The sequence below is a fragment of the Onychomys torridus genome, chromosome 23, assembly GCF_903995425.1.
Source record: "Onychomys torridus chromosome 23, mOncTor1.1, whole genome shotgun sequence".
In the NCBI taxonomy this organism is placed as follows: domain Eukaryota; kingdom Metazoa; phylum Chordata; class Mammalia; order Rodentia; family Cricetidae; genus Onychomys; species Onychomys torridus.
In genome coordinates, this window is record NC_050465.1 from 31323854 (window position 1) to 31349488 (window position 25635).

Here is a 25635-nt window from a genome sequence, read left to right on the forward strand (position 1 = left end):
GAAAATATATTAGAACAGCCACTGTGAAAATCAGTATTGAGGTTCTTCAAGTATATGTGTGTTCCTCAATATATATTGAATACAACAATTTGCTTTTGCAAAACTAGCCCTGAAGAGCCTTATCAACTACTCTCCCATGAAAATATACTACTACAGTTTCCTATAGCAGTAGTATTGTTACTCACGTTAAAATTTATGGCTAGTAAAGAAACATACCTTACCAATGCTAATTCAGTAATAAAAAAAAATGTTAATACCCAACAAGCACTGTTGTTGGGTATGTATCTACAAGTTGAACGGGGATATGACCTCTCCCTTTGGAGCTTATACTCTTTAACAGGAGAAACTGATAAGGGTTACCTCATGTGTGTTATTGAAAGTTGGATTGTGTCCTATGAAGTGAACAATGTGCAGTATGAAGTTGAGGGTGGTGAACACATGAAAGAGATCATTTGGGAGGTTTTTCTGAAGGGGTGATAACTTTCCTAGAAAATGGAAATGTATTATCAAATGCTGTTATACAACTGAAGGAATAGAGAATTCTAAAGAGGGGGATTATATGAAAACAGTCAAGGCAAAAATGATCACCATTTTTATGGGAAGTAGTGCTACAGAGCTTCTTGTGTTTATGAATCTGTAAAAAGAGAGGAATAAACACAGTTTGTCTGAATAATACATTCAGCTGTGGAAGGAACACCTTTAAGGAAGTGATTTATATAGGGCTTCTTCAATGTTTTTCATTTGTAACTGACCTCTTTTTGCCCATGAAATTTTACACAACCCTAGATATATAGGCAAATAAAATGAGTATACAAATCAAGCATTTACTGATAAGTCATAAAGAAGTTTACTTTAGGAGCTGGAAAGATGCTTCAGTGGTTAAACTGTTTCTGCAGAGTTCAATTCCCAACTCACGTGGCAACTCACATCAACCTTCAACTCCAGTTCTGAGGATCCATCATCCACTTCTGGCCTCTGAGAGCACCAGGCACACATGTAGTACATATACATATATATAGGCAAACACATAAAATAAAAATAAAAATAAATCTTTTTTTTTAATTATTTTTAAAAATTTTGGTTAAATATAATAGCATTTTACTAAAGGCAAAACAAATGTGCATACTCAGTGAGATTAATTAGCTTGTTTAACACAATTCAATTTAAAAATAAACTAATTTAATATTCTTATGCTAAGGAGTGGTAGAGGGAAAATATTAAAAGTTTTGATTTCTAGAATTAAACGATTAGGTTTCTATAAGAGTAGAAATTCCATGCAGTAAAAATACTGCAGTCCATAGAATACAGTAGGATCAAGTCAGCCTGGAATGTTTCAAACAAGTGTTCAATGAGGTTTGTAGTCAGATGGCATGCACAATATGAAGTATACAAGTTGAATGTTCAAAACCAAGGCCACAGTGTTTATAAAATGCAGCTGGCATAAGTGCTGCCACAAACTCTTTGGATTCATTGCACATTTAGTTTTGAATTAAGTTTTGATTGTTGTATGTATATTCAGTAACCTGTTACTGTTGCCAGGTTTTTTGTGACACCACAAACATTAAGTTACAGGATCCTCATAAAGAGTAAAGTTTCAGCTCAGTTTAAGAAGCTGATACCTACATTATGAAAGGAAGAGATTGATAGTGGTTTGGCAAGTTGACACAATGGTGATAAAAAGTAGAAAAATGGATTTGAATTCCATTTTAAAGGAAGTACTTCCCAATAGCTGTGGTGTGAGGTATAAATTAGATAATCAGAGAAAGACTTCTGTTTCTGGCTTGAACAACTGGTGTATGGTATCTGTAAAGATAACATTTGGAGAAAACTAGATTTGGGAGTGTATTACCTTTGAACTTGGAATTTACTAAATTTGAAGCACTGGTGTGACATTTACTAATAAAATACTACTGTTTTTTATCCAGCCCAGAGCTCACCTTCTTCATATATTTGCTCATTGTTGCCTTCTCAGCAAGGCCTTCTTTGCCCAACCAAGTTAAAATCCATACCACTTATTTCCTGACTTCTGCTTAATTTCTCAGTATTTTACTTCTTTATTTATTATCTACTTCCTTATATAAGGTAAGGGATTTTTTGTGTACTGACAACTGCTGTATCCAACACCCAAAAGATCATAAAAAAGAAATATATGAAACCACTTGGAAGGTTGTATATTATTTTCCATGACTATTTTTTGTGTTTATTTGTTAGACTTTTGTCTTAATTATATTTTTAATATAAGTGAAAAATTTCATAGGCAATTTTTATATATATAGTGTGTATATACTCATGGATTTGTATTTCTTTCTTTGAAGACAAAACTAACTCATTTTATTTGCCTCAATTTTTAGGTTACAACTGATGGAAAACCAAAAATCATTGATATCATTGATACCACAGGAAGTGGTGATGTGAATACTGCTACAGAAGTAGAACCAAAAGATGGTGAAATTATTGGTCTTTCTGGAAGAGTGCTTAAGGTTCTAACATTTCTCTTCTTACTGAATGGGTTCTTTTGGTTTGTTGTCTCCCCCCCTTCTTTGTTTTTTAATGTTGCTTCAAAGTATCAATTTTTTTTTTTAACTAAAATAGGCGGTAAAGTAGTATTTACCTGTTACTTGTAAAGCGAATTATCCCAAAAGCCCTTGGTTTAAAATAAGACGTTCCATTACTATCTTCTAGGAATCTAGGTTATAATGTTGATGGATGCTTATAGTTGTGAATTCTCATGAAGTTGTAAATTGTTGGCTGTGGTTGTGGTTCCATTTAAAGACTTAGCTAGGGAGCATTGGGAAATTGGCTGTTCCATGAATAACTTGGGTTTTTTTGTTTTATTTTGTTCTTTTTGACATGGTTTCTCTATGTGGTCCTAGAACTCTAGGTAGACCAGACTAGCCTCAATCTCACAGGCCTGCTTTTGCCTCCCAAGTGCTGGGTAAAGGCTGCACCACTATACCTTGTTTCTTTGCCACATGGCTCCCTCGACAGAGCTATTTTATAGTATAGCATGGCAGCTATCTTCTCTCAGGGCAAGAGATCTAAGAGAATAATCAAAGTGAATGTCATGGGGTTTTCAGTTTTTTGGTTTTTTTTGGTAAGGTTAGCTTACAAGTGACAGTCCACCTCTTCATTGTATTCTGTTTATTGGAAATCAGTCAATAAATCAGCAAGTATGATGATGGAAGAGGTATCTTATAACAGCATGTATACTGTAAAGTGTGGATTATGAGGGTCATCTTAGAAGTTATTTGTTTAGTAGAGTATTTTATTTTTTTTTCAATTGAGGTTAACATGTGGTTTTAACTTGTGAATAGAAAAACAGAGAAAGTAACCACCTATAGAGTTTTGCCTTCATCATTTTCTCAGTGAACCTGATCAGGAAGAAATATTTATGCCCTAATTCTTCCAACTTAAATGACTGGCTTTGTTTTATTTTGTCCTTGGTAGAAAGGCACAAGTAAGCTAATCATGAGACAATAGCTGTAAAACAAGCATAGAGCTATTAATGAGTTACAGTTAATGCATTTAGAGGATGACAAAAAAAATTGATTTTTTTTTTTTTTTTAATTTTCAAAACAAGCAGACTTAGTTTGAAGTGTATTAATTTACTCTTGGACAGTAGATCATATTTCCAGTGAGTCCTGTAGATTTAGACCTACGTAATTATTCTTAGTTGCTTATTTTTAGATAATTATAATAACCTAAGCTTTAAATAAGCCATATCAACTATTATCACTAGTGCTCAAAGGTAGAAATTATATGAAATAAATAAGACATTTAAGACTGATAATTTTGCCTTTTACTTACTTGCAGACTGTTCTCTAGTATGTTTCATTGCTTCATTTGCTATGCATATTCTCCAAGGGATTTATCACTTTATTAAATTTTCTACTCCAATGCTATCCACAGACCCTCCTCTCCTCCCTCCTCTCACCCCCAGCCCTCTTTCACAAGCCACCCCGCATCCCCATATCCCCCAAATCAAAGTCTCCCATCGGGAGTCAGCAGAGCCCAGCACACTGAGCCTAGGCAGATCCAAGACCCTTCCCATTGCAGCAAGGCTGTGCAAGGTGTCACACCACAGGCACCAGATTCCAGAAGCTGCCCACAGACCAGGGACAGCTCCTGATCCCCCTGCCTGCAGTTTTTCTTCCTGTTGTTGGTGTTTGCAAGATTTGAGGTTGACTGGTCTTTATTATTGTTGAATGTAACAATAATTTGTTCAGTTTCATTGCTAAGTAATATGATATGATTTCTATATAGCACATTCTATCTGCTCTGCTGTATTGAACTGTTTCTTGCATTTTGAGACTGTTAACAGTTCTTTTGAAAGTATTGTGCACATTTCCTGTGTGTGTGTGTGCGTGTGCGCATGTGTGCGTGTGCGCGCGCATGTGCGGCTGTCTCCAGGATGTGTGCTAGAAGTAGAATTGCTGAGTCATGGAGATACAGCTTTACTAGGTCATATATAACATTTTTATCTTTATGCTGAGGCTTGTAGCAGAAGTTTCTCTCCTGCCTGCCTGTTCTCAAATACCTGGCAGCCATTTCTTAAATAATTGACTCAGAGGCTTAATATTACTTACAAATGCTTGACCGTAACTCAGGCTTATTACTAACTAGGTTTTACACGTAAATTAACCCATGGTTTTTTTTTTTTTTTTTTTTTTTTTTGGTTTTTCGAGACATGGTTTCTCTGTGTTGCTTTGCGCCTGGATTTCGCTCTGTAGACCAGGCTGGCCTCGAACTCAGAGATCCGCCTGCCTCTGCCTCCCAAGTGCTGGTATTAAAGGCGTGCCGCCGCCATGCCACCACCGCCCGGCTAACCCATGATTCTTATCTATGTTTTAGCTACTTGGCTTGGTACCTTTTCTCAGTGTAGCATTCTCATCTTGCTTCCTCTGTGTCTGCTGTTGACTCCTGACCCCACCCTTCCTCTTTCCTGGCATTCTCAGTATGGCTTTCTTGCCTAACTTCTTGCCTAGCTACTGGCCTGTCAGCTTTTTATTAACCAATAAGAGTAATACGTATTTATAGTACAGAAAAGGATTATTCCACTGCATTTCCCCATTTTTGTCTAATTAAGAAGGAAGATTTTTAACTGTAATATAGTAAAACTATGTACAACAAAAAGTTATTAAGAATTACAGTAACACTAATCCATTTGCATTTTGCAAAATTAGAGAAAATACTTATTATCCATCTTATCTTGGTAAGTCTAAAGTGTTGTATCTAATTTATCTAACTAAGGAAAACTATAATTATAACTTTCTAGTCTTCAACTGCTTCAAAGACCCCAGAAGGGTGAAATGTTACCTAAGGACATGACAGGGACCTCAAGCTGCCTGGTCAGTCACCCAAGGTTCCTCTGCAACATTGAGGCATCTAGTTCTGGCCTACACACCTAGCATGTCTGCAGACTCTTTTCAGAAGCAGGAAAATCTGCAGGACTGTTCTACCCTATCTTGGCAAAGTTTGGCAGTTGCTTTTCTTTGTGTCCTGCTTGTCTAGATTAGACAGTGTTCTTACTGTCAGCAGTCAAAGCAAGGGGAATTTCTTGTCCAGTAGCTAACTTTTGCCATAAAGAAAACAAACTTCATACAGAGTTTCTTTGATGCCCACCATCCTCTTTGAAGTAATTGGTGCTACCAGGAGCAGATGTATCTCACTGTTGAGAATAGTCTTAAGTTCTTAAAATATTTTAAATGCCATATTCTCTAGGTCTTTGAAGTGTTTGAAGATTGTCTGTCTATCTGAAATATATCTTTGTATGAAATATACCTAACATGACCAAGTTTGCTATTATAGATGACTATTAGTCTGTATTTCCTAATTATATATTACATTTTAAATGAGCTGCATAAACATAATACCTTAAATAAGAGTAGAAATATACATACAGTATAACAAAATAAACTTTAAATTTGTATCAATAAACTAAAATCCATACTGATGTAAAATATGTAAGATTAACAGTTGTTTTTTGGATTAAAGTAGTAGATTTAATAATTACCTTTTTCTCCATCATTTCTATATCATAGCCCCCTTTTTTCTTTTTCTTCAAGAGATTGACTATTACCAATAACTATTTGTAACCAAACCCCCTAAACAAAGACAAACATCCATAATCCATTTTTTGGGAATGTGGGCATAGTTAATCTATGGGGACCCTGAGAAAATTTAGGATTATGGTCAAGTCCTGACTGGAGTAGTCTGTGAGGCTGGATCATCTTAGCCTGTAGCAGCCTTGAAGCCTTTCTGGATGCAGAATTCAGAGGAAACTGCAGCAAGGGTGCTCTGAAACACTGGATCATCTGGGCCATCTGTTTCCATTGGAGAATTTTCAAGGCGTCTTCCTCTATCAAATCTGATTTTCTTTACACAGATTCTAATGAATCCACAGCCTCTCATTTCCTGTGGAAATAAAAGCATAACCTATTCTGCAAAGTAACATATCTTTTGACTTCAGTTTTGAAGTCAAGGCATTTTCAAAATATATAGGTTGAATTAATCCAGCAACATTTATAATCAAATGTCTCTTATCAGCTGTTGCTCATACAGCAGTCAAACAATTCAAAGGAAACACAATAACATACAGTATCCAGACTGTGTATTTTTCATCTTTTCATAGCTTTTTTTAAAAAAAGGCTTTATTCCCCTTTTAAGGATTTTACTACTATTTTAAAACTATGTATTTCTTTTTTATGACTGTCTATATGTTCTCTTTTCTCTCCCAAGCCTATGTATATTTTTAAACACTGTGAACCATTTAGAGGGTTTTGGGGTTTTTTGTTTTGTTTTGTTTTGTTTTGTTTTGTTTGTCTGATCTGTCTTTAATGCAGGGTATTATTTGGTTTATTAAGAAAAATGTCCAATTTGTTACTCTAAGAGTTTCAGAAATGAACTGTAATTTGTAATGAATGAGATTATGTTCTCCAGAAATAGGGATTTTGAGTCCCGGGCAAAGTGGGTTTACATACATAACAATATCCTATCTTTAAAAAAGAGACAAAGATGATCTCCATGGGGACCTGCAGAGGTGGCTCAGTAGATGAAGTATCTGCCATGTGAGTTTGAAGGTCTGAATTCAGATACCTAACACCAATCTGAAATTGCAGTGTAATAGCATTCACCTATAAGCACTTGAAGGTGGAATCAGTAGGATCTCTGGATCACAGTGGCCAGCTGTCTTAGCCAAATGGGTGAACTTCAGATTCATGAGAGATCCTGTCTCAAAAAACAATGGGGAACCATAGAGGAATTCTACATCAATCTTTGGCTTCCATATGCTACATATGTGCAACATGTACATACACCCATGCAGACATATATCACAATCACAAGAAAATCATTTTAATTACTATATATAGTTTGAACCATTTTAAATATTTCTTCTTAAAATGGTGAAAATGTAAAGCTTTGCTTCTAAAAGATATCACACATAACTTCAAAATGTAAACAATTTAAGTAGATAAAATGATATTCCATAATTGCTTAAGTTTATATAGCATGACTTTTATTCTCTGAGTTTTTTTGTATAATTTTTACTAGTTTACCTTTAAAGGAAAATAGATAATCCTAATTTTTGAGATGTATGTGATTCCATGGACCCCGAAGAATTTTTGTTTATTTATAATTAAATATAAATTGACAATAGGATTATTTTCATTGTTTTTATATATATGCTTACTAATGTGTTAAATATGTTTAATGGCTTTTGAGTTTTGCTTTTCTTTATTAGTTGGCATTTCAGGGCCTTTTGAACATTTTCAGTTGTATTAGGCAAAGTTTACAAAGGTACATGTACAGTGGGTATTTGTGTTGCCTGGTAGTGGCATTTTGTTGCAACATTTTGCCATTGTTTTTGTTATGGCAAGACATTACAAGAATATGATGAACATGCTTTCTGATGATGGATGAGTTTTTATAGATAGCAAGCTGACTCACAAATTATTATTTAAAATGTAGGCCTTTAATAATAATTTTCATAGATCTAATTTTATGAAATTTTCACCCAAAAATTTTCTATGTGGGAAAAATTGATATGGAACATGGGAATGAGTTGGGGAAAGATACTGTATAAGTGAGACAAGTGAGGATTTTTTTGTTTGTTTTTGTTTTTGAGACAGGGTCTCTGTGTAGCCCTGGCTGTCCTGGAACTCATTATATAAATCAAGCTGGCCTCAGACTCACAGAGATCCACCTGCCTCTGCCTCTGATTGCTGGGATTAAAGGCACAAGCAGCTAGATGTGAGTTGTTGGTAGCTAACAGCTTTTTTTTTTCTTTTTTCATAATTAGGATGAATAGGAATAGATTTTGATATTTTAAATTGGTTGATGCTCATTGCATTTTATTATTCATAAGAATCATAAAGTTAAGTTATCCCCAGCTTCACTGTCTGATAGAAAATAGACAAGAGTGGTAGAGTTAGACAGCCAGAGTCATGTTCTTTGAACAGCCTGCCTGTCTATTGCAAATCCCAGCTTTCACGATAAATCAGGCTTTAAAATAACAGGAAATCTTAATCTTGCAGAAGGAAATAATGTCAACCAACAGAGAGCATTCATGAATCTTGAGCCATTCTAAAAGGGAACGTGCTGATGTATCTTGGCATTTGCGTTTTCATAATGCCCCTTTGTGGTCAAATGGCCTTGAGGCTGCTGATAGGTTGGTTGTTCTCAGTGTATCAGAAGCTAAGGTGCCAGGGTATTTTCCCACACATGCGCTAATGAAGGGCCTGCAACCCCTAAATGTGGCAGGAATCTTAAAAGTTCTTATTAATAAAATAAAATCTGAGGCCAGTTATTGGGGTGAAAGCTGGAAGATCAGAGAAGCAGAACATGCCACAGCTACTTCACTTTGCCAGTTCCTCAGCTGATCCTGTTTCCTCAGACTGGAAGCCTCTGAGTCCTCATATCTGAATGGATCTCAGCTGAACTGCTGCTCAAAAGCCTGAAAGCTTAACCAGCCAAGTGCTTCTAGTTTCTATTATGAAAAGAAAAAATACTTTTAAAAAGGAACTACTTGTTTTACATAGGATAAGTATTTTTTCTTTTCATAATAGATTCAGTAATCTACCTTTTGTCATTATTATATCTTCCCCTTTTTCTTTTTAGAGTGGATTCAATTATCTACCCATTTATCCTATTATTTCTTTATCTTTTTTCTCAGATTAGATTCAGTGATCTACCTCATATCTATATTCTCTTTTTTCTTTTTTAAACAAAAACTCTGAATTTAATCTCCTTGTTCAGCTTTTTTTCCGACCATTAACGATTAATAAATTGTAAACAACCATCGTAAACAATGACAATATCCATAACTCATTAAATGACCAAAAACCTCCCATCCCACCTCTTGGGAATATGGGTGTCGTTTTCTTAAAATTACTTCTTGCTTTCTGGGGTTGAAGACATCTTTAGGGGATCCTGATAAGAAAATGTTTGGGTTAATTGTCAAGTCCTATATCATTTGTCCAGTCTCTGCATAATAGGAAAGTATAGGGCTTGTCACAAGCCCTTGTTCAAGTAGTCTGTCAGGCTGGATCATCTCAGCTAGTCATCCTGAAATTGTCCTGACCAGTTTGTAGTCCAAAGTCGATCTTTCCTTGCTGTTAATCAGCTTAATGGCTTTACCATCGTCCATGTGGAATCATCGTTGTGGGATCCTGTCATCTTTTTAAGATTTCAAAGTTACTGTTACCGTGGTCATGGTTCCCTGCGGTCATGGTTCCCTGCAGACTTTTTTTTTTTTTCCTCCTCTGTGGTTTGGAGCAATCACAGTCTGATAAATGTTTGTCTCTCGGAACCATGAAAGTTCTCCCCTAGAAGAGAAAATCTTCACACCAATTTCTCCCCACCATTTGTTTTGCCAAACGTTTCCAAACTGACCTTTGCCTATGCTTTCTTGTAACCCAGTGTTCCTGGCAATTCTTCTCTGAACAAGCAGTAGTAAACCCTTTGTCCCAGGTAGCAGCACCACCACAGTCACCAACACGATGAGAAGAAGCCTGCAACTCGGAGCAGCAGCCACTGCCTCCATGGTCCCACTGCCACCGTTTGTAACTAGTCCCCAGCCGGCCGTAGCTTCTCCTTAGCAAGCCTCCCAGGCTGACCTCAAACTCAGCATCCTCCTGCCTCTGCCTTCTTCAGTAAGTCCTACCTGCATGAGCCACCACAACCAGCAAAGTGTAGCTCAGGTCTGAGCTGGGGCTCACAAGGCCATACGCAGGCGGCTTTTTCGTGAATTCGTACCACGAACGTTGGGCACCAGATGTAGCAGGAATCTTAAAACGTCTTATTAATAAAATCAAACCTGAGGCCAGTTATTGGGGTGAATGCTGGAAGATCAGAGAAGCAGAACAAGCCACAGCTACCTAACCTCGCCAGTTCCTCAGCTGATACTGTGTCACTTAAATGGACTATCTTTTTAAATAGTAAAATAAGGATAAGAAAAGTAATAATGTGCATAATTCCATCAACATTAATCTTCTCATATAGTTGTTCCATTTTCAGACTGCCTAAAATTTCAAACAAAACCCAATTTTCTTCCAATGTACACATAAAACCCATTTTTTTTAAATGTGGAAAAAAATTTTCTCTTTTAAATAGTTTCCTTTAAAGTATCTGTTATAATTGACTTACCAAGTCTGTGTAGAACAGTCGAAATCCGAGGGAGTTTCAAAACCGATATCTAGCGTCTAAGTGGGAATCAGGAGAGGGAGAGAGAGGGGGATAGAGAGGGAGAGGGAGGAGCAGAGAGGAGCCACGAGTTCTGGCTAAAAGCTTAAATCCAGCCACGTGTTCCTGCCTGGGCTCCAGCTTCTTTAAGCTCCAACCATGTGCATTGGCATTTCAGTGTAGCTGTTGCAATTACAGTTGAGAGCAGCTGACCGGTAGCTCCCACAGGCCTGAGTTGTTCTTAGCACCGGCTTTAAGCAAGTAGCTCCAGCTGCGGTAACCACTTGTAGCTAGGGTCCATTGGGCCTGAGTACTAAGCCGAGCTAGGCCGGAGCTAGGGAGCCAGCCACCCAGGTGGGAAACTGGACCCACCGCCAAGCCAAGCGGTTTTTAATGAATTCTTGCCACGTTGGGTGACCTTGGCTTCATTGTTTCACTTACTTTGCGGTTTTGAATTCACCTACCATGATTTGGGGAGAGAAGAGGGTAAATGACGTATTCATTTACCCTATGGATAATCACCCACATAAATATTGGTAGAAACTTCTCTAAGAAATGTATGTTAGAGCTGCATTGCTGCAACCTCACCCCTAAAACAGCTGACTCCCCTCTCTCTTTGGAGTGCTTGCTTGCTTTTGCTGAATCAGCTTCTCTTAAACAGTATTAGTTTTTGCTTCCAAGAAGAATAGAGAGACAATATACATCTCCCACTTGCCTTTCCCCAAAAAACAGTTATAAGGTTAGGATTATGGGATATTTTTTCCTTGCACACAAGAGGAGATAAATGTTAACATCCCTCGATTTAGTGGTGAAGTTTAGAGTCGCAGCCACATTTATCTGGTTTAAAATCTCATCTTTTGAACTGAATTGTTTGATTTCCATGATGGAACTAGATTCTAATTTTTTACCTTCCTGTTTTTATAAATATTTTCATATCATTTTTCTATTAAAAAACTATTTTTAAAGATGATGAGACAATTTGAGAGAGTGCTACAGATCTTAAATGAAATTAACTTGATTTTATAGTGCTTTGTCCATAAGTGCATTATCTGTATGGTGCTGTTGTAGAAGAATGAGGTTCTTATTCTAAATAGGAAATCTGAGTGTAGAATAAGTTCTGAAAATTGCTTCTCCTCCTTGCTACTTAATTGGCACAAATGTGATAAAGGGAGAGATGGGGTATAAGCAGTGTTTAAGAACTGTTAAATAATATTAGCGATTTAGTGAAATAATACATTTTCAAAGAATTTTACAAACTATAAAGCCATAGTAACATTAAGTGACCACTTAGAATATTAAAAGTATTTCTCATATACATAAGTCTCTTTACCCAATGAGAACCAGTAGAGTAGATGTGAAATAGTTTGACCTCACAGTGGTGTATCATTGGCATTGGAAAATTAGTGAACAATTTGTTTTATCTACAGATTCCTGCAAGTTGGACAAATCCTTCGGGAAAATACCATATTGGCATTAAAAATGGCTATGACTTCTATCCAAAGGCTCTCAAGGAAAGGATACAGGTAATGAGAAACCTAGTATCAATTTGCTTGCAAGTGTCTGTGCTTAGATTTGATTCCTACTTGAAGAAAAGGGATTTTTTTTTTTTTTTTTAATTTTGCTTTTGTAAACTCTCATGAGGTCTTAAATCATTGGGGACTTGAACTTTGAAAGACTGTTCAAGAGTATGTTTTTTATTTAAAGTGGTTCTTAGTCTTGGATGCATGGAGTAGTTAGTTTAAGGGAGATTAAAACAAAAAACTAAACTAAAGCTCAGGCTTTTGGGTTATTTTGAGTAGATGACATAAACTGAGCTTTAGATTTTTTAAAAAACTTTCTTAAAGTATAGACCTCTTTATTTTTGTTCTTGTGTTTTCTAAGAATTTGCCCCATTTATCTTGTTGTCTAGTCTTCTTATTCTCACTTTGTCATCATTTAATACTATTCTGCTAATCAGATCTAAAGCTATTGAAGTGTGTGTATAAGAAACACAAGCAGGGCTGGAGAGATAGCTTAGCAGCTTAGAAGACTTACTGCCTTTGCATCAAACCCATATTCAATTCCTTACACCCAGGGCAGATGACTCTTAACTACCTGTAACTCTAGTTCAAGGGGATCTGATGCCCTCTTCTGGCTTCTGTGGACACCAGCATGCATATAATTCACATAAATTCACACACACACATATACAAGCACATAAATAAGATAAAATATGTCTGTAGTTGGAGAAAGAAGAGTTAAGTGTGGTTAGGAATTTGCTTTAAAGAGTTGCTGTCAAGTGAAACTTTCTGTAATGATGCAATATGTTTGAAGTGTTTAATATATGCTTTATTAAGGGAACTGCTATGGGTTACTGTATTGCATGGTGCCGTTCTGAACATTGCTCACACTAATTGCTGATGTGAGTCCAATACTGTAAAACAAGGTATAGGTTTGGACAGTAATCCTAATAGATATGTGGGTGCTGTCATCTAATCAGAATATTCTTTTTCCTTTTATATCCATGAACCAGAACTTATTTTAATGCACATAGCTTTGACTGATTAAACACGCAGACGTGACATTTTTATCCAGTTCAGTCAGCTTTTATAAGTAACAAATTGATATGCGAATATAGATCATATAGTTGACATAAACTCTTATTATTAGTAGATAGTCCAGTTTATTAGTTTACTGGAAGGCTTTTCTTATCTAGAAGACTTTTGATAGGAGATAGTGACGACGAATGGAGAAAAAGGTTAAGACCAATTTCAGAAGCATGGAACCTTGTCCAGTATAAGACAATGAGGCATCCTGGACAGGAACGATTGAGGCTATCTACACTTCCCAGTGAAGCTATAGTCTTTCTTTAGTCATAACTGTGTATTTGCCTATCTGCGTTTTCCAATTTTGCATGGGTCCAGGAGTGAGTATTTTCTACTCCAAATAATAGCGTTCCTCATATGATACACTACATTTTAGAGAAGAGTGGGCATAAATTGAGGAATAATAATATAAAAATATTTTGGTGTGACTTGATAAACTCATTCTCCTAACCAACTTCATTAATTGATCTTCTACCTTAAAACCTTAACTGGAAATGGTGTTTGTAAGCCTTTAGAATTTTGTAATATCTGAACTGCTAGCAAGGTATAAATATAACCATGTAGGTTTACCTAACTATTTTGTCTGCCTTATTGTAAGATGACTTTTTTGTCTTTGCAGAAAGAACGGAAGGAAAAAATCTGGGATCCTATTCACAGAGTTGCACTTGCAGAAGCTTGTAGAAAACAAGAAGAATTTGATATTGCCAACAACGGCTCTTCCCAAGTTGGTGCTACTTATTTTTTTTTTTTTTTTTTGAATGTTTCAAAGAATCATACTAGTATTCTAAAGAATTCAGTAGACTACATTTTCTTTTCTTTTCTTTCTTTCTTTCTTTCTTTCTTTTTTTATTTTTTGTTTTGTTTTGGTTTTTTTTTTTTGGAGACAGAGTTTCTCCGTGTAGCTTTGCACCTTTCCTGGAACTCACTCTGTAGTCCAGGCTGGCCTCGAACTCAGAGATCCTCCTGCCTCTCTCTGCCTCCTGAGTGCTGGGATTAAAGGCATGCGCCACCACCGCCCGGCAGTAGACTACATTTTCATAGGGTTCATTCCTTGACAATTTTTTTCTCAGTGTGTTAAAGTTAACAGTTCTGACATCATTATGCCATATCAATTTACATATGCATTATGAATATTTTAAAATATAGCCATGAAGTCTTTACCAGCTGCACATGGAAATTCCTCTGTGCCTGTCCCTAGCCACTGACCCATTTGTCCTCCCCAAGACAGTCATCATCCTGTCTTCTAACACTATAGAATGATTTTCCTCTTTGACGTTTGTAAGATGTAACCATACAGAGCTCTTAGGCAGTTTCTTTTGCTGAGAATATATCTGCCGTGTACTAGGTATTGAAGTTCATTATACTTTTGTTATGATAGTCTATTTTTATGGGTATAATACGGTTGGTTCATTTTGCAGATTGGTACTGGCTTTGTGTTTTGTTTTGAGTGTTAAGAATAATGTCATTTTAGGAGCTGAAGAAAGGGCTCAGCAGTTAAGAATACTTTGGTGTTTTCAGGAATACTTGCTGCTTTCGAGGAGGACTCAGAGTTAGTCTGTAACTCTAGTTCCCAGAGATCCAATTCAATCTGTCCTCTACAGGCATCAGGTGGTATACATACATACATAGATATAAAACATTCATACATAAAATCAAAATAAATCTTTTGTTTGTTTTTGTTTTCAAGACAGGGTTTCTCTGTAGCTTAGTTGTTTTGGAACTTGCTTTTTAGACTAGGCTGGCTTCAGACTCACACAGCGATCTGACTGCCTCTGCCTCCTGAGTGCTGGGATTAAAGGCACAAAAGAAATCTTTTTTTTTGTTTTTGTTTTTTTTTTTTTCAAGACAGAGTTTCTCTGTGTAAGCTTTGCGCCTTTCCTGGAACTCATTTGGTAGTCCAGGCTGGCCTTGAACTCACAGAGATCCACCTGCCTCTGCCTCCCCAGTGCTGGGATTAAAGGTGTGCGCCACCACCGCCCGGCCCTGAAATCTTTTAAAAAAGAAAAATATTTAAAATATTCTTGGGTATAGCTTTTCTCTTTTTTTTTTTTTTTTTTTAAGCTGAGGATCGAACCCAGGGCCTTGCGCTTGCTAGGAAAGCGCTCTACCACTAAGCTAAATCCCCAACCGGGTATAGCTTTTCATAAATCATAATGATTATGCCAATTTATATTCCCACCAGAGGCATATAAGTGTACCCAAATTAATTTTTTATTTTATCTTATTCTTATTGTATGTGTATGAGTGTTTGCCTACACCATGTGTGCATAGTGCCCTCAGGCCAGAAGAGGGCAGTGGATTGTCTGGAACTTGTTACATAGTTATAAGCCAGTAAATCTAGGTCCTCTGCATGAGTAGCAACTGCTTTTAACCACTGCTCCCAACCTCTTAATTTTTTAATCAGTTTATAAGTGAAAATAATGTCTTTGTTGTTTTTTGTTTTTATGGTTTTTCTATAAAAAAAAAAAACCAAAATATGTTTATCATCAACAGTGTTAACAATTTAGAATTACAACATTGCAAATGCCAACAGGCTTCTCAGTGTTTTCAACTCTCTCAGGTGTTGCTCTGAGATTCAGGGACAATAAATCAATACTCCCAGGTTATTCTCATAGTTTTCAAACTTACACTTTTTTAAACAATTCTAGTCGTCGTCATTCTACATAAATACATTGATTCTTGTGTAAAGAATAAAATACAGTTAACTTTAATACTACTTATAAAGAACTTTTAAAATTCAGGTCTCCCAGTAAGCTAACAGCTTCTCATGGAATCAGAGTTAGATACTGCTGATTTAGAGACTTACCTTGCATTGAATTTTTTTTATACCTTGAGAATGGCATTCAAAGAACGTCCATGAAATATACTGTATATGTGAACTCATTAGTAGTAAGCCTTTTGTCTTTGTTTATTGTGAAAATAATATGCTAATTGCAGCAATTTTGGTCAACCTAGGTATGTTAATAAGTAACAAATGAAAAGCTTTCATTGTGCCATCCCAGGAACAAGTCACAATTTCGTGTTTATCCTTTTTAATTGTTCTTTTATTATTAATATATACCTTTTCATAATCAAAAGTAAGATTGTAGACTGAGGATATAACTCAGTGATAGAGCACTTGCCTTACATACTAAAGGCTCTAGATTCAGTCTCTAACACTGCAAAAACATTATTTTTCTTATTATTTTTTCAAAGTGAAGTGATTTTTTTTCTATTTGTTCAACACTGTCTTTGGTCATATGTTAATACAACTTTCAAGTACACAAAAAATATTATAATATTAATCTGTTTTCTGGTTAATAGGCCAATAAACTAATCAAGGAAGAGCTGCAAAGTCAAGTGGAATTACTTAATTCTTTTGAGAAAAAGTATAGTGATCCAGGCCCTGTGTATGACTGCTTGGTGTGGCATGATGGTGAGACCTGGAGGTAATCTCAAATGTTTTTATCTACCCTGAAGAACTGTAAACTCCCAAAGCTGCAAAAAGTTTTGGTTTATATAACCATGTCACTTAATAACATTATGTTTTGAACTTAGTATTTTTTATATTAAACGTTACATTTATCTATTTTTTAAAAAATCTTATTTAACTACATTTTGGCAGGTTGATCACTGAGATATATGGAAATCCTCCTTGTTAAAACTGGGCAGTTTGCAAAGTAACCACAAATATTGTGGAGCATTTACTAAAAATATGTTAATGGTAAAAAGAAGAAAATTTGAGCAAAGATGTTTTAAGTAGAGATAGATTAAGTTAACTTGGCAACATAACACAGTAATTAAGTGTTGAGTCCTGGGTTAGACATAATGGTAGACATGTGCATTCTCAGTACTTGGTAGGCTAAGATAGGAGGATTGCCACAAGTTCGAGGCCAGCATGGGCTGCTTAGTGACTATCAGCCCATTTGGGGCTGTGTAGTAAAACTGTCTTAAAATACACACACATACGCCGGGCGGTGGTGGCGCACGCCTGTAATCCCAGCACTCGGGAGGCAGAGACAGGTGGATCTCTGTGAGTTTGAGGCCAGCCTGGTCTACAGAGCTAGTCCAGGACAGGCTCCAAAGCTACAGAGAAACCCTGTCTCAAAAAACCAAAAAAAACAAACAAACAAACAAACAAAAAACCACACATACACAAATAAACATAAAGGGTTAATTTTTACATAACATACATTTCATTTGTGACTTTTTAATCAGATTGATTTAAATAGACTAATAATGTATTTAAAATGCATATCTTTTGAAATTTAACAGTAATAAAATGGCCAGGCAGTGGTGGCGCACTTCTTTTAATCCCAGCACTTGGGAGAACGAACCTGTCTCAAATAAATAAATAAACAAATAAATAAAATGGGTGAGCAGCAGATAGGAATAGAACCATAAAATTAGGTGGCAATTTTGTTTTGTTAAAAACAAAACAAAAATTTGTTTTCCTAAAGCTATATGTGACTAAAGTTTGAAGTTTATAGTCATGTGGTATAAGGAAGCTGTAGAGGCTGCTGGATTTACAGTGCCAACACTAAAAATGGTAGCAGGAAGTGTCTAAACTATCCTAAACTAGTCTACACTCCAACCCAAGCTTCAATTTTCACTTCTCACCTGCCTAGGTGATTTTCTTCTATACCATCTGTGACCATCAGTGTCCTTGTGCATGGTTTTATAACTGAATTCTTGTAGACTTCTGACCTAAGCCTTACTGTTTACTTTGAAACAAAGGAATCTAGTCATTGGATTTGAGTAGTGGAAGAAGTGTGCATGAGAAGATGACTGGGAAATTGTATTGTGTGATCTTCAGAAGAAGGGGTGGAAGAGTAAATTTTAATACTATTTCTCCTTCCCAACAGAGCCTGTGTTGATTCCAATGAAAATGGAGAGTTGAGTAAATCTACTGTATTGAGAAACTACAAAGAGGCCCAAGAATACGGCTCCTTTGGCACAGCTGAGATGCTGAATTATTCTGTTAATATTTATGATGATGGAAACCTACTCTCCATTGTGACCAGTGGAGGTATCTGGTTTATCAGATTTACTAGTGAGAGATAGTTATGCAATGGCTAAATGACAAAATCCTGCAGGTCAGATTAGGCTTTAGTGAATTTATTATAGAAATTCCTATTGAAGGACCAAGCTTAGAAACTTTGATGTGATTTATCTCTCTTTTCTTTTAAAGTTATAACTGTGTAGAGGTAGTTCATAAATTAAAGTAAAATCTTAACATCAGAAAATCCACTGGGCGGTGGTGGCGCACGCCTTTAATCCCAGCGCTTGAGAGGCTGAGGCAGGTGGATCTCTGTGAGTTCGAGGCCAGCCTGGTCTCCAAAACGAGTTCCAGGAAAGGCGCAAAGCCACACGGAGAAACCCTGTCTCGAAAAAAAACACACACAAAAAAAAAAAGAAAGAAAAAAGAAAATCCATTAATAAATGTGAAGTGATTTTACTTGCAAATATTAACCCTTAAGAAATTCACACATAAGTACAGCGACTTAGGTAAAAAGATTCTCATTATAGTATTCTGTGTAAGTTTAAATAAGATGACTACTAGATAGTATACTACTAAATAACTATCTGAGAAAGATTGTAAATACTTGTGTATATTACATAATCAAAAATAATATATGCAAATGTCAAATATGAGTTTTAGTGAAAACATACCTATCATAAAACACTTGTATAAAGCAGAAGAACATGCCAAATAATTTTGTAGATAGGCTTGGGTGTTTTTATGCTGGGGATGTAAAGATGTGGAAAGACCATGCTGTCTTCAGGGTTTGGCAGGTGAGGAGACAGACAGAGAATACAGTAAGGTGTGACTGTGTTGAGAAAGACTGTGTTGAGATAGGAGGATTCAAAAGAAGATAATGAGGACTGAATGAAATCAGAGTATGAAAAAAATATAAAAATGTCATAATGAAATTTATTATTTTATATGCTAACATAAAAAAACCAGTAACCTTTACCTCTTTCTCCCAAGTGAACTACAGTCTTGATTTTCATTACTACATTTCTGTGATTACTTTGGACCATATGAGGGTGTTTGTGTTGAGTCAGAAGTGATAAAAAGTAGTCTCATTTCTACATGATTTATTCTTTTTCCAATTATATAAATGAAATTAACCCAGTTTTTGTATGAGACTTTAATTCATCTTTATTTTTATGAGCTTCACTTCAATCCATAGTGATTTATCTCAATTCTATGGATTAATATGTTAAATATCCATTTACTGTTAGTGAATCCTAAGTTTTTTGGATTTTGAATTACATAAATAATGCAGCCATGAACATTTTTGTGAATACTTTGATAAACTTGTTTTACTTGTCTTTTGGATACTGGGGCAGAGTTGAGATTGCTAAATTTATAAGTTTACCTGTGTTCAAATTTCTTGAACAGGAACAGTGTATAGTATATGCTAAACTATTGTCAACCTTCAACATCTTAGCGATATTAAAAAATACATAGAGACACTTAATTGTGACAATAAGTTGTAATTCGAAGATGACTAATGAAGTAAAACATGTTTTCATATTTGTATGTCTTGTATCATCTCTGTGAAATGCTTTTTCACATGTTGTACCACTTTGCTTGATGGGCAGAGAATCTCTAACTCCTTTCTCTACTTTCTTTGTTGGGTTTGGAAGGTTTTAAAATACTTTGGATACAAGTTACTTGTGAGTTCTATGTATTTCAATATTGGCTGTCTTCTATAGCTTACAATATTATAACAAACAGTAGGATCCAGGGTAGAGAAAAAAATACGTAATTGAAGTTTATTTTGTGTAAATAATAGGAATATATTTGAGGTAATATTAGATATATAATCAGGTTGTATTTTTCTTTAATTATCTTTGTCATAATATACATGTTGAAATGGTTAAAATTTTAGTATGTGATGACTCTTTTTTCATCTTGTGCACACACACCCTATTTCTATCTATAGGAGCTCATGGAACCCATGTAGCGAGTATAGCTGCTGGGCATTTTCCAGAAGAGCCTGAACGGAATGGAGTTGCTCCTGGTGCTCAAATTCTATCCATTAAGATTGGTGATACAAGGCTAAGTACCATGGAAACAGGCACAGGCCTCATCAGAGCTGTGAGTATCTGGGAGTTCTTGATGTAGATTAATAATTTAGAGACTTAAAAAAAAAAAAAACCTATATAATGTTTATAAAGTACTCTTGGTTTGTCAAGAGTATATTAAATAGTATTTTGGTATACAGAACAGTGGTTTTTATTTAGAAGCAAACCATTGCTGATTAATTCAGCTTAAAGTTATAAATTACTAGGAAAAAGTTTCTTAGCTTAAAGTCTTTGTAGAAAAAAATATTTTTATACATTGTAGTATATCTCTGAGTAAGCTTTTCAAGATAGTTTTTTAAAACATAACTTGCTCCAGTATTCTAAAAGGAAATTAAAACCCTTTGTAAATTAATATTTTATATGATTCACTTTGTCATATAACTTAAGTGCCTTTAAATCTATTTAGAATCAATGCCTCTCCCTATTTCCTTCTATGGTTCCTGCATTCTAAAAGGAATAGTTTCACTTTGAATTGTTTTTCCTGCTACCCTTGGACTTTAATTACAGTATGCCTAGAAATACCTTATAAATTAGGATACAGTTAGTCTAGATACTATAGAATTATAAACCTTATTTATAGGCTAATGTGTTTGGTTTGGTTTGGTTTGGTTTGGTTTGGTTTGGTTTGGTTTGGTTTGGTTTTTTGAGACAAGGTTTCTCTGTGTAGCTTTGAGCCTTTTCCTGGAACTCACTTAGTAGTCCAGGCTGGCCTCGAACTCACAGAGATCCACCTGCCTCTGCCTCCTGAGTGCAAGGATTACAGGCGTGCACCACCACTGCCCGCTGGCTAATATGTTTTTATAAATGACTTCCTAAACTAGATTCTCAATTTTTTTAATAGATGATAGAAGTTATAAATCATAAGTGTGATCTTGTCAACTACAGCTATGGAGAAGCAACTCACTGGCCAAATTCTGGGTAAGTATTTTTTGGCAGTTGTTACATGATAGAACCTACCTAATGAAGAGCATCAAATGGTTTAAGTGAATTGCAATTACAGTCAAATATAGCTATGATGGGCAAATAATTGTGTTTTATGCATCAGAGCCTCACTCCTATGTCATCATGTCTTTGATGCCAGGTTCAATCACTGTACCTTGCCAAACCATTCCAATCATGGGTAGCTAGAGTTGCTCCTCCAAAATGGTGCTTCTGAGACTCACAACCTGCCAAACCCCCTGGCATTGATCCCTACTTCCATTTTTTCCTTTCCAGCCAGTTTTGATTTGTTGGGCCATCCATCACCAGAATAGCTCATTCACAAATGTCCTGGGACTTGTCAGTTGTGCTTAGACAGGTGCTCAGATATGCTCAGACCTTGCTGTTCCCTTCAGTGACTATTGACCTTATCTACCAGCCTTGCTGTTATTACACATGCTGGCTCCACTTGCTAGGCTTCCCTGTCTCCTCAGTCCATGCTACTTTCTCTCTTGCATCCCTTTTTTTCTTGTAATGTTGTAACAAAACTTTCCCTAGGGAGATAGAACACATATACATCTACTCACTTGATAGGAAGCCCACAACAGACCAAAGTACAGATACCACCAGAGTCCAACTTGGTAAACCAATGAATATTATTGGGGTTACTTACAGTACTATGGTTGAGGTTACTTGCAGGAGCAGAAATGATCCAAAGATAGCTGTGTCATTAAAGCCCACTCCAGCATGGGTGACAGCTCACAAAAGCTGAGAACTTGGAGCACACTGCATAGCCTGCAGGCAGCTCAACAGGTTGGAGATTGTCCTTTCCAGATGCTGTAGTTGGTCTAACCCTCTCTCAGGCAGATCAGCTGGTTTCTACTTTTTGCAGGCAGTTGGTGGGCTCAGAGTCTTCTTTGCAACTTAACTTCTGTGAGATTCTTCATTGCAGTTTAGCTTCACTCCTCTAACCTGGACTCTCAGCTTTTATTGCTTACTCTGGCAGGGAAGGGGCCTAGTGAATCTATTCAGTTTCAAGGACTTGTTGAAGCCATGTTGAGTTGTTTACTTTCCTGCTTAAGGAGCTTCCCTGCAGAATGAACTATTTCAATCTTAGAGGAAACTGTTTCACAACATATGTCATCAATATCTTTCCTCTACTTAAGTATAGTGTTGGCCTTAACTTGATTTAACATACTTAGTTCCTTTCCTTTATATTAATATATATCTGAAATATTTAGAGCATTCACTTAGTGATCAATGTCTCCATCACTCCCATCACCAAAGTACTAATATATGTTAGTTATTTGATATCTGAGTGCTATGGATATGTTCTATATGCTGTGAATGTGTTGCTCTGATTGGTTGATAAATAAAATGTTGATTGGCCAGTAGCTAGGCAGGAAGTATAGGTGGGACAAGTAGAGAAGAGAATCCTGGGAACAGGAAGGCTGAGTCAGGAGATGCCAGCCCACTGTCCAAGGAGCAGCATGTAATGGCACACAGGTAAAGCCACAGAACACGTGGCAACATATAGATTAATAGAAATGGGCTGAGTTTAAGTGTAAGAGCTAGTCATTATAAGAGTTTAAGTGTAAGAGCTAGGCCTGAGATAATGGCTGAGCAGTTTTAAATAATATTAGCTTTTGTGTGTATTTGGGTCTAAGAGGCTGTGGCCTGGGTGGGACTGGAGAAAACTCCAGCTACTTCTGAGGCTTTATTTAAGGCCCTATGAAAAGGGAAGCTAACAATCTAGTGGCTATACTGTTACTGGATGGCTCACTCTTTTTAGGTAATTGAATTTCTTGTGAAATACTATTTTATTCCCCTTTTAATAGTGTCAGTTACACCTCCTTTCTCTCTCTCTCTCTCTCTCTCTCTGTCAGTCTCTGTCGTGTGTGTGTGTGTGTGTGTGTGTGTGTGTGTGTGTGTGAGAGAGAGAGAGAGAGAGAGAGAGAGAGAGAGAGAGAGAGAGACAGAGAGAGAGACAGAGAGACTTGTGTCACAATGTCCGAGAGAGAGAGAGAGAGAGAGAGAGAGAGAGAGAGAGAGAGAGAGAGAGAGAGAGACTGAGACTGACTTGTGTCACAGTGTCCATGGAGGTCAGAAGAGGGCAGTAGACTCCTGGAGCTGGAGTCACAGCCAGTTCTGAGCCACAGTGTCGAGTGTTTTGGTAACTGAACTTGAATCTCTCGTCAGATATCATACATTGGCTTTTTTAGGACCCTTTGGAGCTAGACGTTTCCATAATCTCCATTTTCTTCATCCACCTTAGTTAATGCCAGTAAACTTTCTTGTGTGTTGTTGATCTCTAAGTAAATTTCTTTGATTTTCAAAGTCTTAGGCTTTTCTCCTAGTCTTTCCCCCATTTAACTGTATCACTAAAAATTCTAAGTAGCTTTTTTAGTCAAATAATCCCTGGTCAAAATACATGCAGGAGTCACTTTGGTGTTTTGTTTGGTTTTTATTTCTCTCTCAAACTTCATTCCACTTCACAAACCCTGTTAATATTGTGTTTATTGTGGTGTTATTTGCTTGGTGGTTGTTGTTGTTGTTTGTTTTTGTTTTGAGACAGAGCCCTACTCTGTAGCCTTGGTTGACCTGCCTAGGAGTCTCTATGTAGACCAGATAGGCCTCAAATTCACAAAGCTACTCCTTTAATTCCCAAGAGCAGGAAGTAAAGGTGTGTGCCACAAGCCAGGCTTTATCTTATGTTTTTCTTGCATTTACTATGACTTCCCAGTCCCCTGAAACTCAATTAGGGTATATCAGTTCGAATGGCATTGTGTCCTACTAAAAGCCTGCTTGCTAATGTGTATGTAATCATATAACTGAGTAGATCTCATACTCAGCTCATTTAAAGCTACTGTCACTTAACACAGTTTGGAATCATTGTGATTTGTTTGGTTATAAATTAAATGTGGAATAATTGTATTTGCTCAAAGAAATTCTTTGTTTTTTTAGGAGAATTTGTGAAGTAATTAACGAAGCAGTATGGAAACATAATACAATTTATGTTTCAAGTGCTGGAAATAATGGCCCATGCCTTTCTACAGTGGGTTGTCCAGGTGGAACTACGTCCAGTGTAATAGGTTAGTAAGCTTTACAGTTTCAGAAAAAGGTTTGTTTAAATACAAGCAAAACAGAAGATTGAAGGAGGAAGATCACAGGTTTGAGGTCAGCCCCTGATACTAGAGAGACCCTGTCTCCAAAAATATATAAATTAAAATAAACAATCACAGTTTAATCAAGTATTGTAGTCTATATATAAACATTGTAGGCCCAGGTATGTTCACTCATTTTATATTGTGACAGGATGTTTTCTTCTACAAAATTGGGTTACAAAAACTAACCTTCATAATGTTTTAAATTAGCTTATAGTGGGCTGCATGTGTCATGTGGGATGTGGGTTGGACATGCCTTCACATAGACCTTAAATATGTTCTTAGGAAAGTCTGAGGAACCATGTTATCTAGGAGTTTAGGAAAAGTGGCTTAATAAAACATGTGTACACTTTTAGATAGTTTTGTTAGTACACATAATAATCCTGGAATTTATTTTTTTATATGCACAAAAGCAGTATACTTAGTTTATAATATAAACTTCTTTCTTTCTCCATTAAATGTTCTTTCCTTTCCATTTTATAAGAGAGAGAGAGAGTAGATATTAAGCAGTTTACTCACAGGAACAGTGTATTTCACTGGGAAAAAAAAACTAGGATACGTGAAAAAAATTGTGCTCCCTTTAGTTATTGGTGAAATTCATCCTATAGGTGTTGGAGCTTATGTTTCTCCTGATATGATGGTTGCAGAGTATTCACTGAGAGAGAAATTACCTGCAAATCAATACACATGGTCCTCTAGAGGCCCAAGGTGAGTACAAGTAGTCGTTGGAAGTAATACATGTATTTTATAAAACTTTGTAATGTTGGGAGAAGAGGGAGGTTGTAGGTAATAAGTAGTGATAGCTTTGTTTTCAGCAAGTTTGATGTTTAAACTTTGGTGAAACATGGTACTTTTATCAAGAATCACAGTAAGAGAACTTGTATTCATTTTGAAGTTATAATCTACTTAGAACACTTTGGATGAGACCATAAGCAAACAAATTGTAATTGACAAGTGTTTGTTTTCTGACATCATCTGAACTATATTTGATTCTAGGAACAAATCTTTTTTCTTTAAGAGACTGTATAAGTCCTAATTTTTATAATACCTTATTAGGACATCAGTGAGTACTGGCACCTGGTAAAAAATAAATAAAGCCCATTTTAATTCACTCCCTTATTTCTTTGGAGATGATTTAGAAGAATATTGATTCAACATCTGTCCTAGTGCATGCATTATGTTCAGACACAAATGGCTAGTTTATGATGTGA

The 25635-nt window shown here is 36.2% G+C and overlaps 1 protein-coding gene across 4 annotated transcripts in view; it reads left to right on the forward strand.

Moving 5' to 3' along the window:
- The window catches only part of Tpp2 (tripeptidyl peptidase 2), a 73351-nt gene that overhangs the window by 6488 nt on the left and 41228 nt on the right, over nucleotides 1-25635 (forward strand). For all 4 annotated transcript variants that reach the window (XR_004943595.1, XM_036173338.1, XM_036173339.1 and 1 more), the window contains exons 2-10: nucleotides 2352-2480; nucleotides 12108-12203; nucleotides 13885-13989; nucleotides 16569-16693; nucleotides 18110-18273; nucleotides 20201-20355; nucleotides 21184-21260; nucleotides 24225-24352; nucleotides 25033-25132. Coding sequence is in view for 3 of the 4 variants with exons in the window: in XM_036173338.1 (XP_036029231.1) it covers nucleotides 2352-2480; nucleotides 12108-12203; nucleotides 13885-13989; nucleotides 16569-16693; nucleotides 18110-18273; nucleotides 20201-20355; nucleotides 21184-21260; nucleotides 24225-24352; nucleotides 25033-25132 (1079 nt within the window). In the remaining variant the exon portion in view is untranslated. The remainder of the gene's footprint in view (nucleotides 1-2351; nucleotides 2481-12107; nucleotides 12204-13884; nucleotides 13990-16568; nucleotides 16694-18109; nucleotides 18274-20200; nucleotides 20356-21183; nucleotides 21261-24224; nucleotides 24353-25032; nucleotides 25133-25635) is intronic.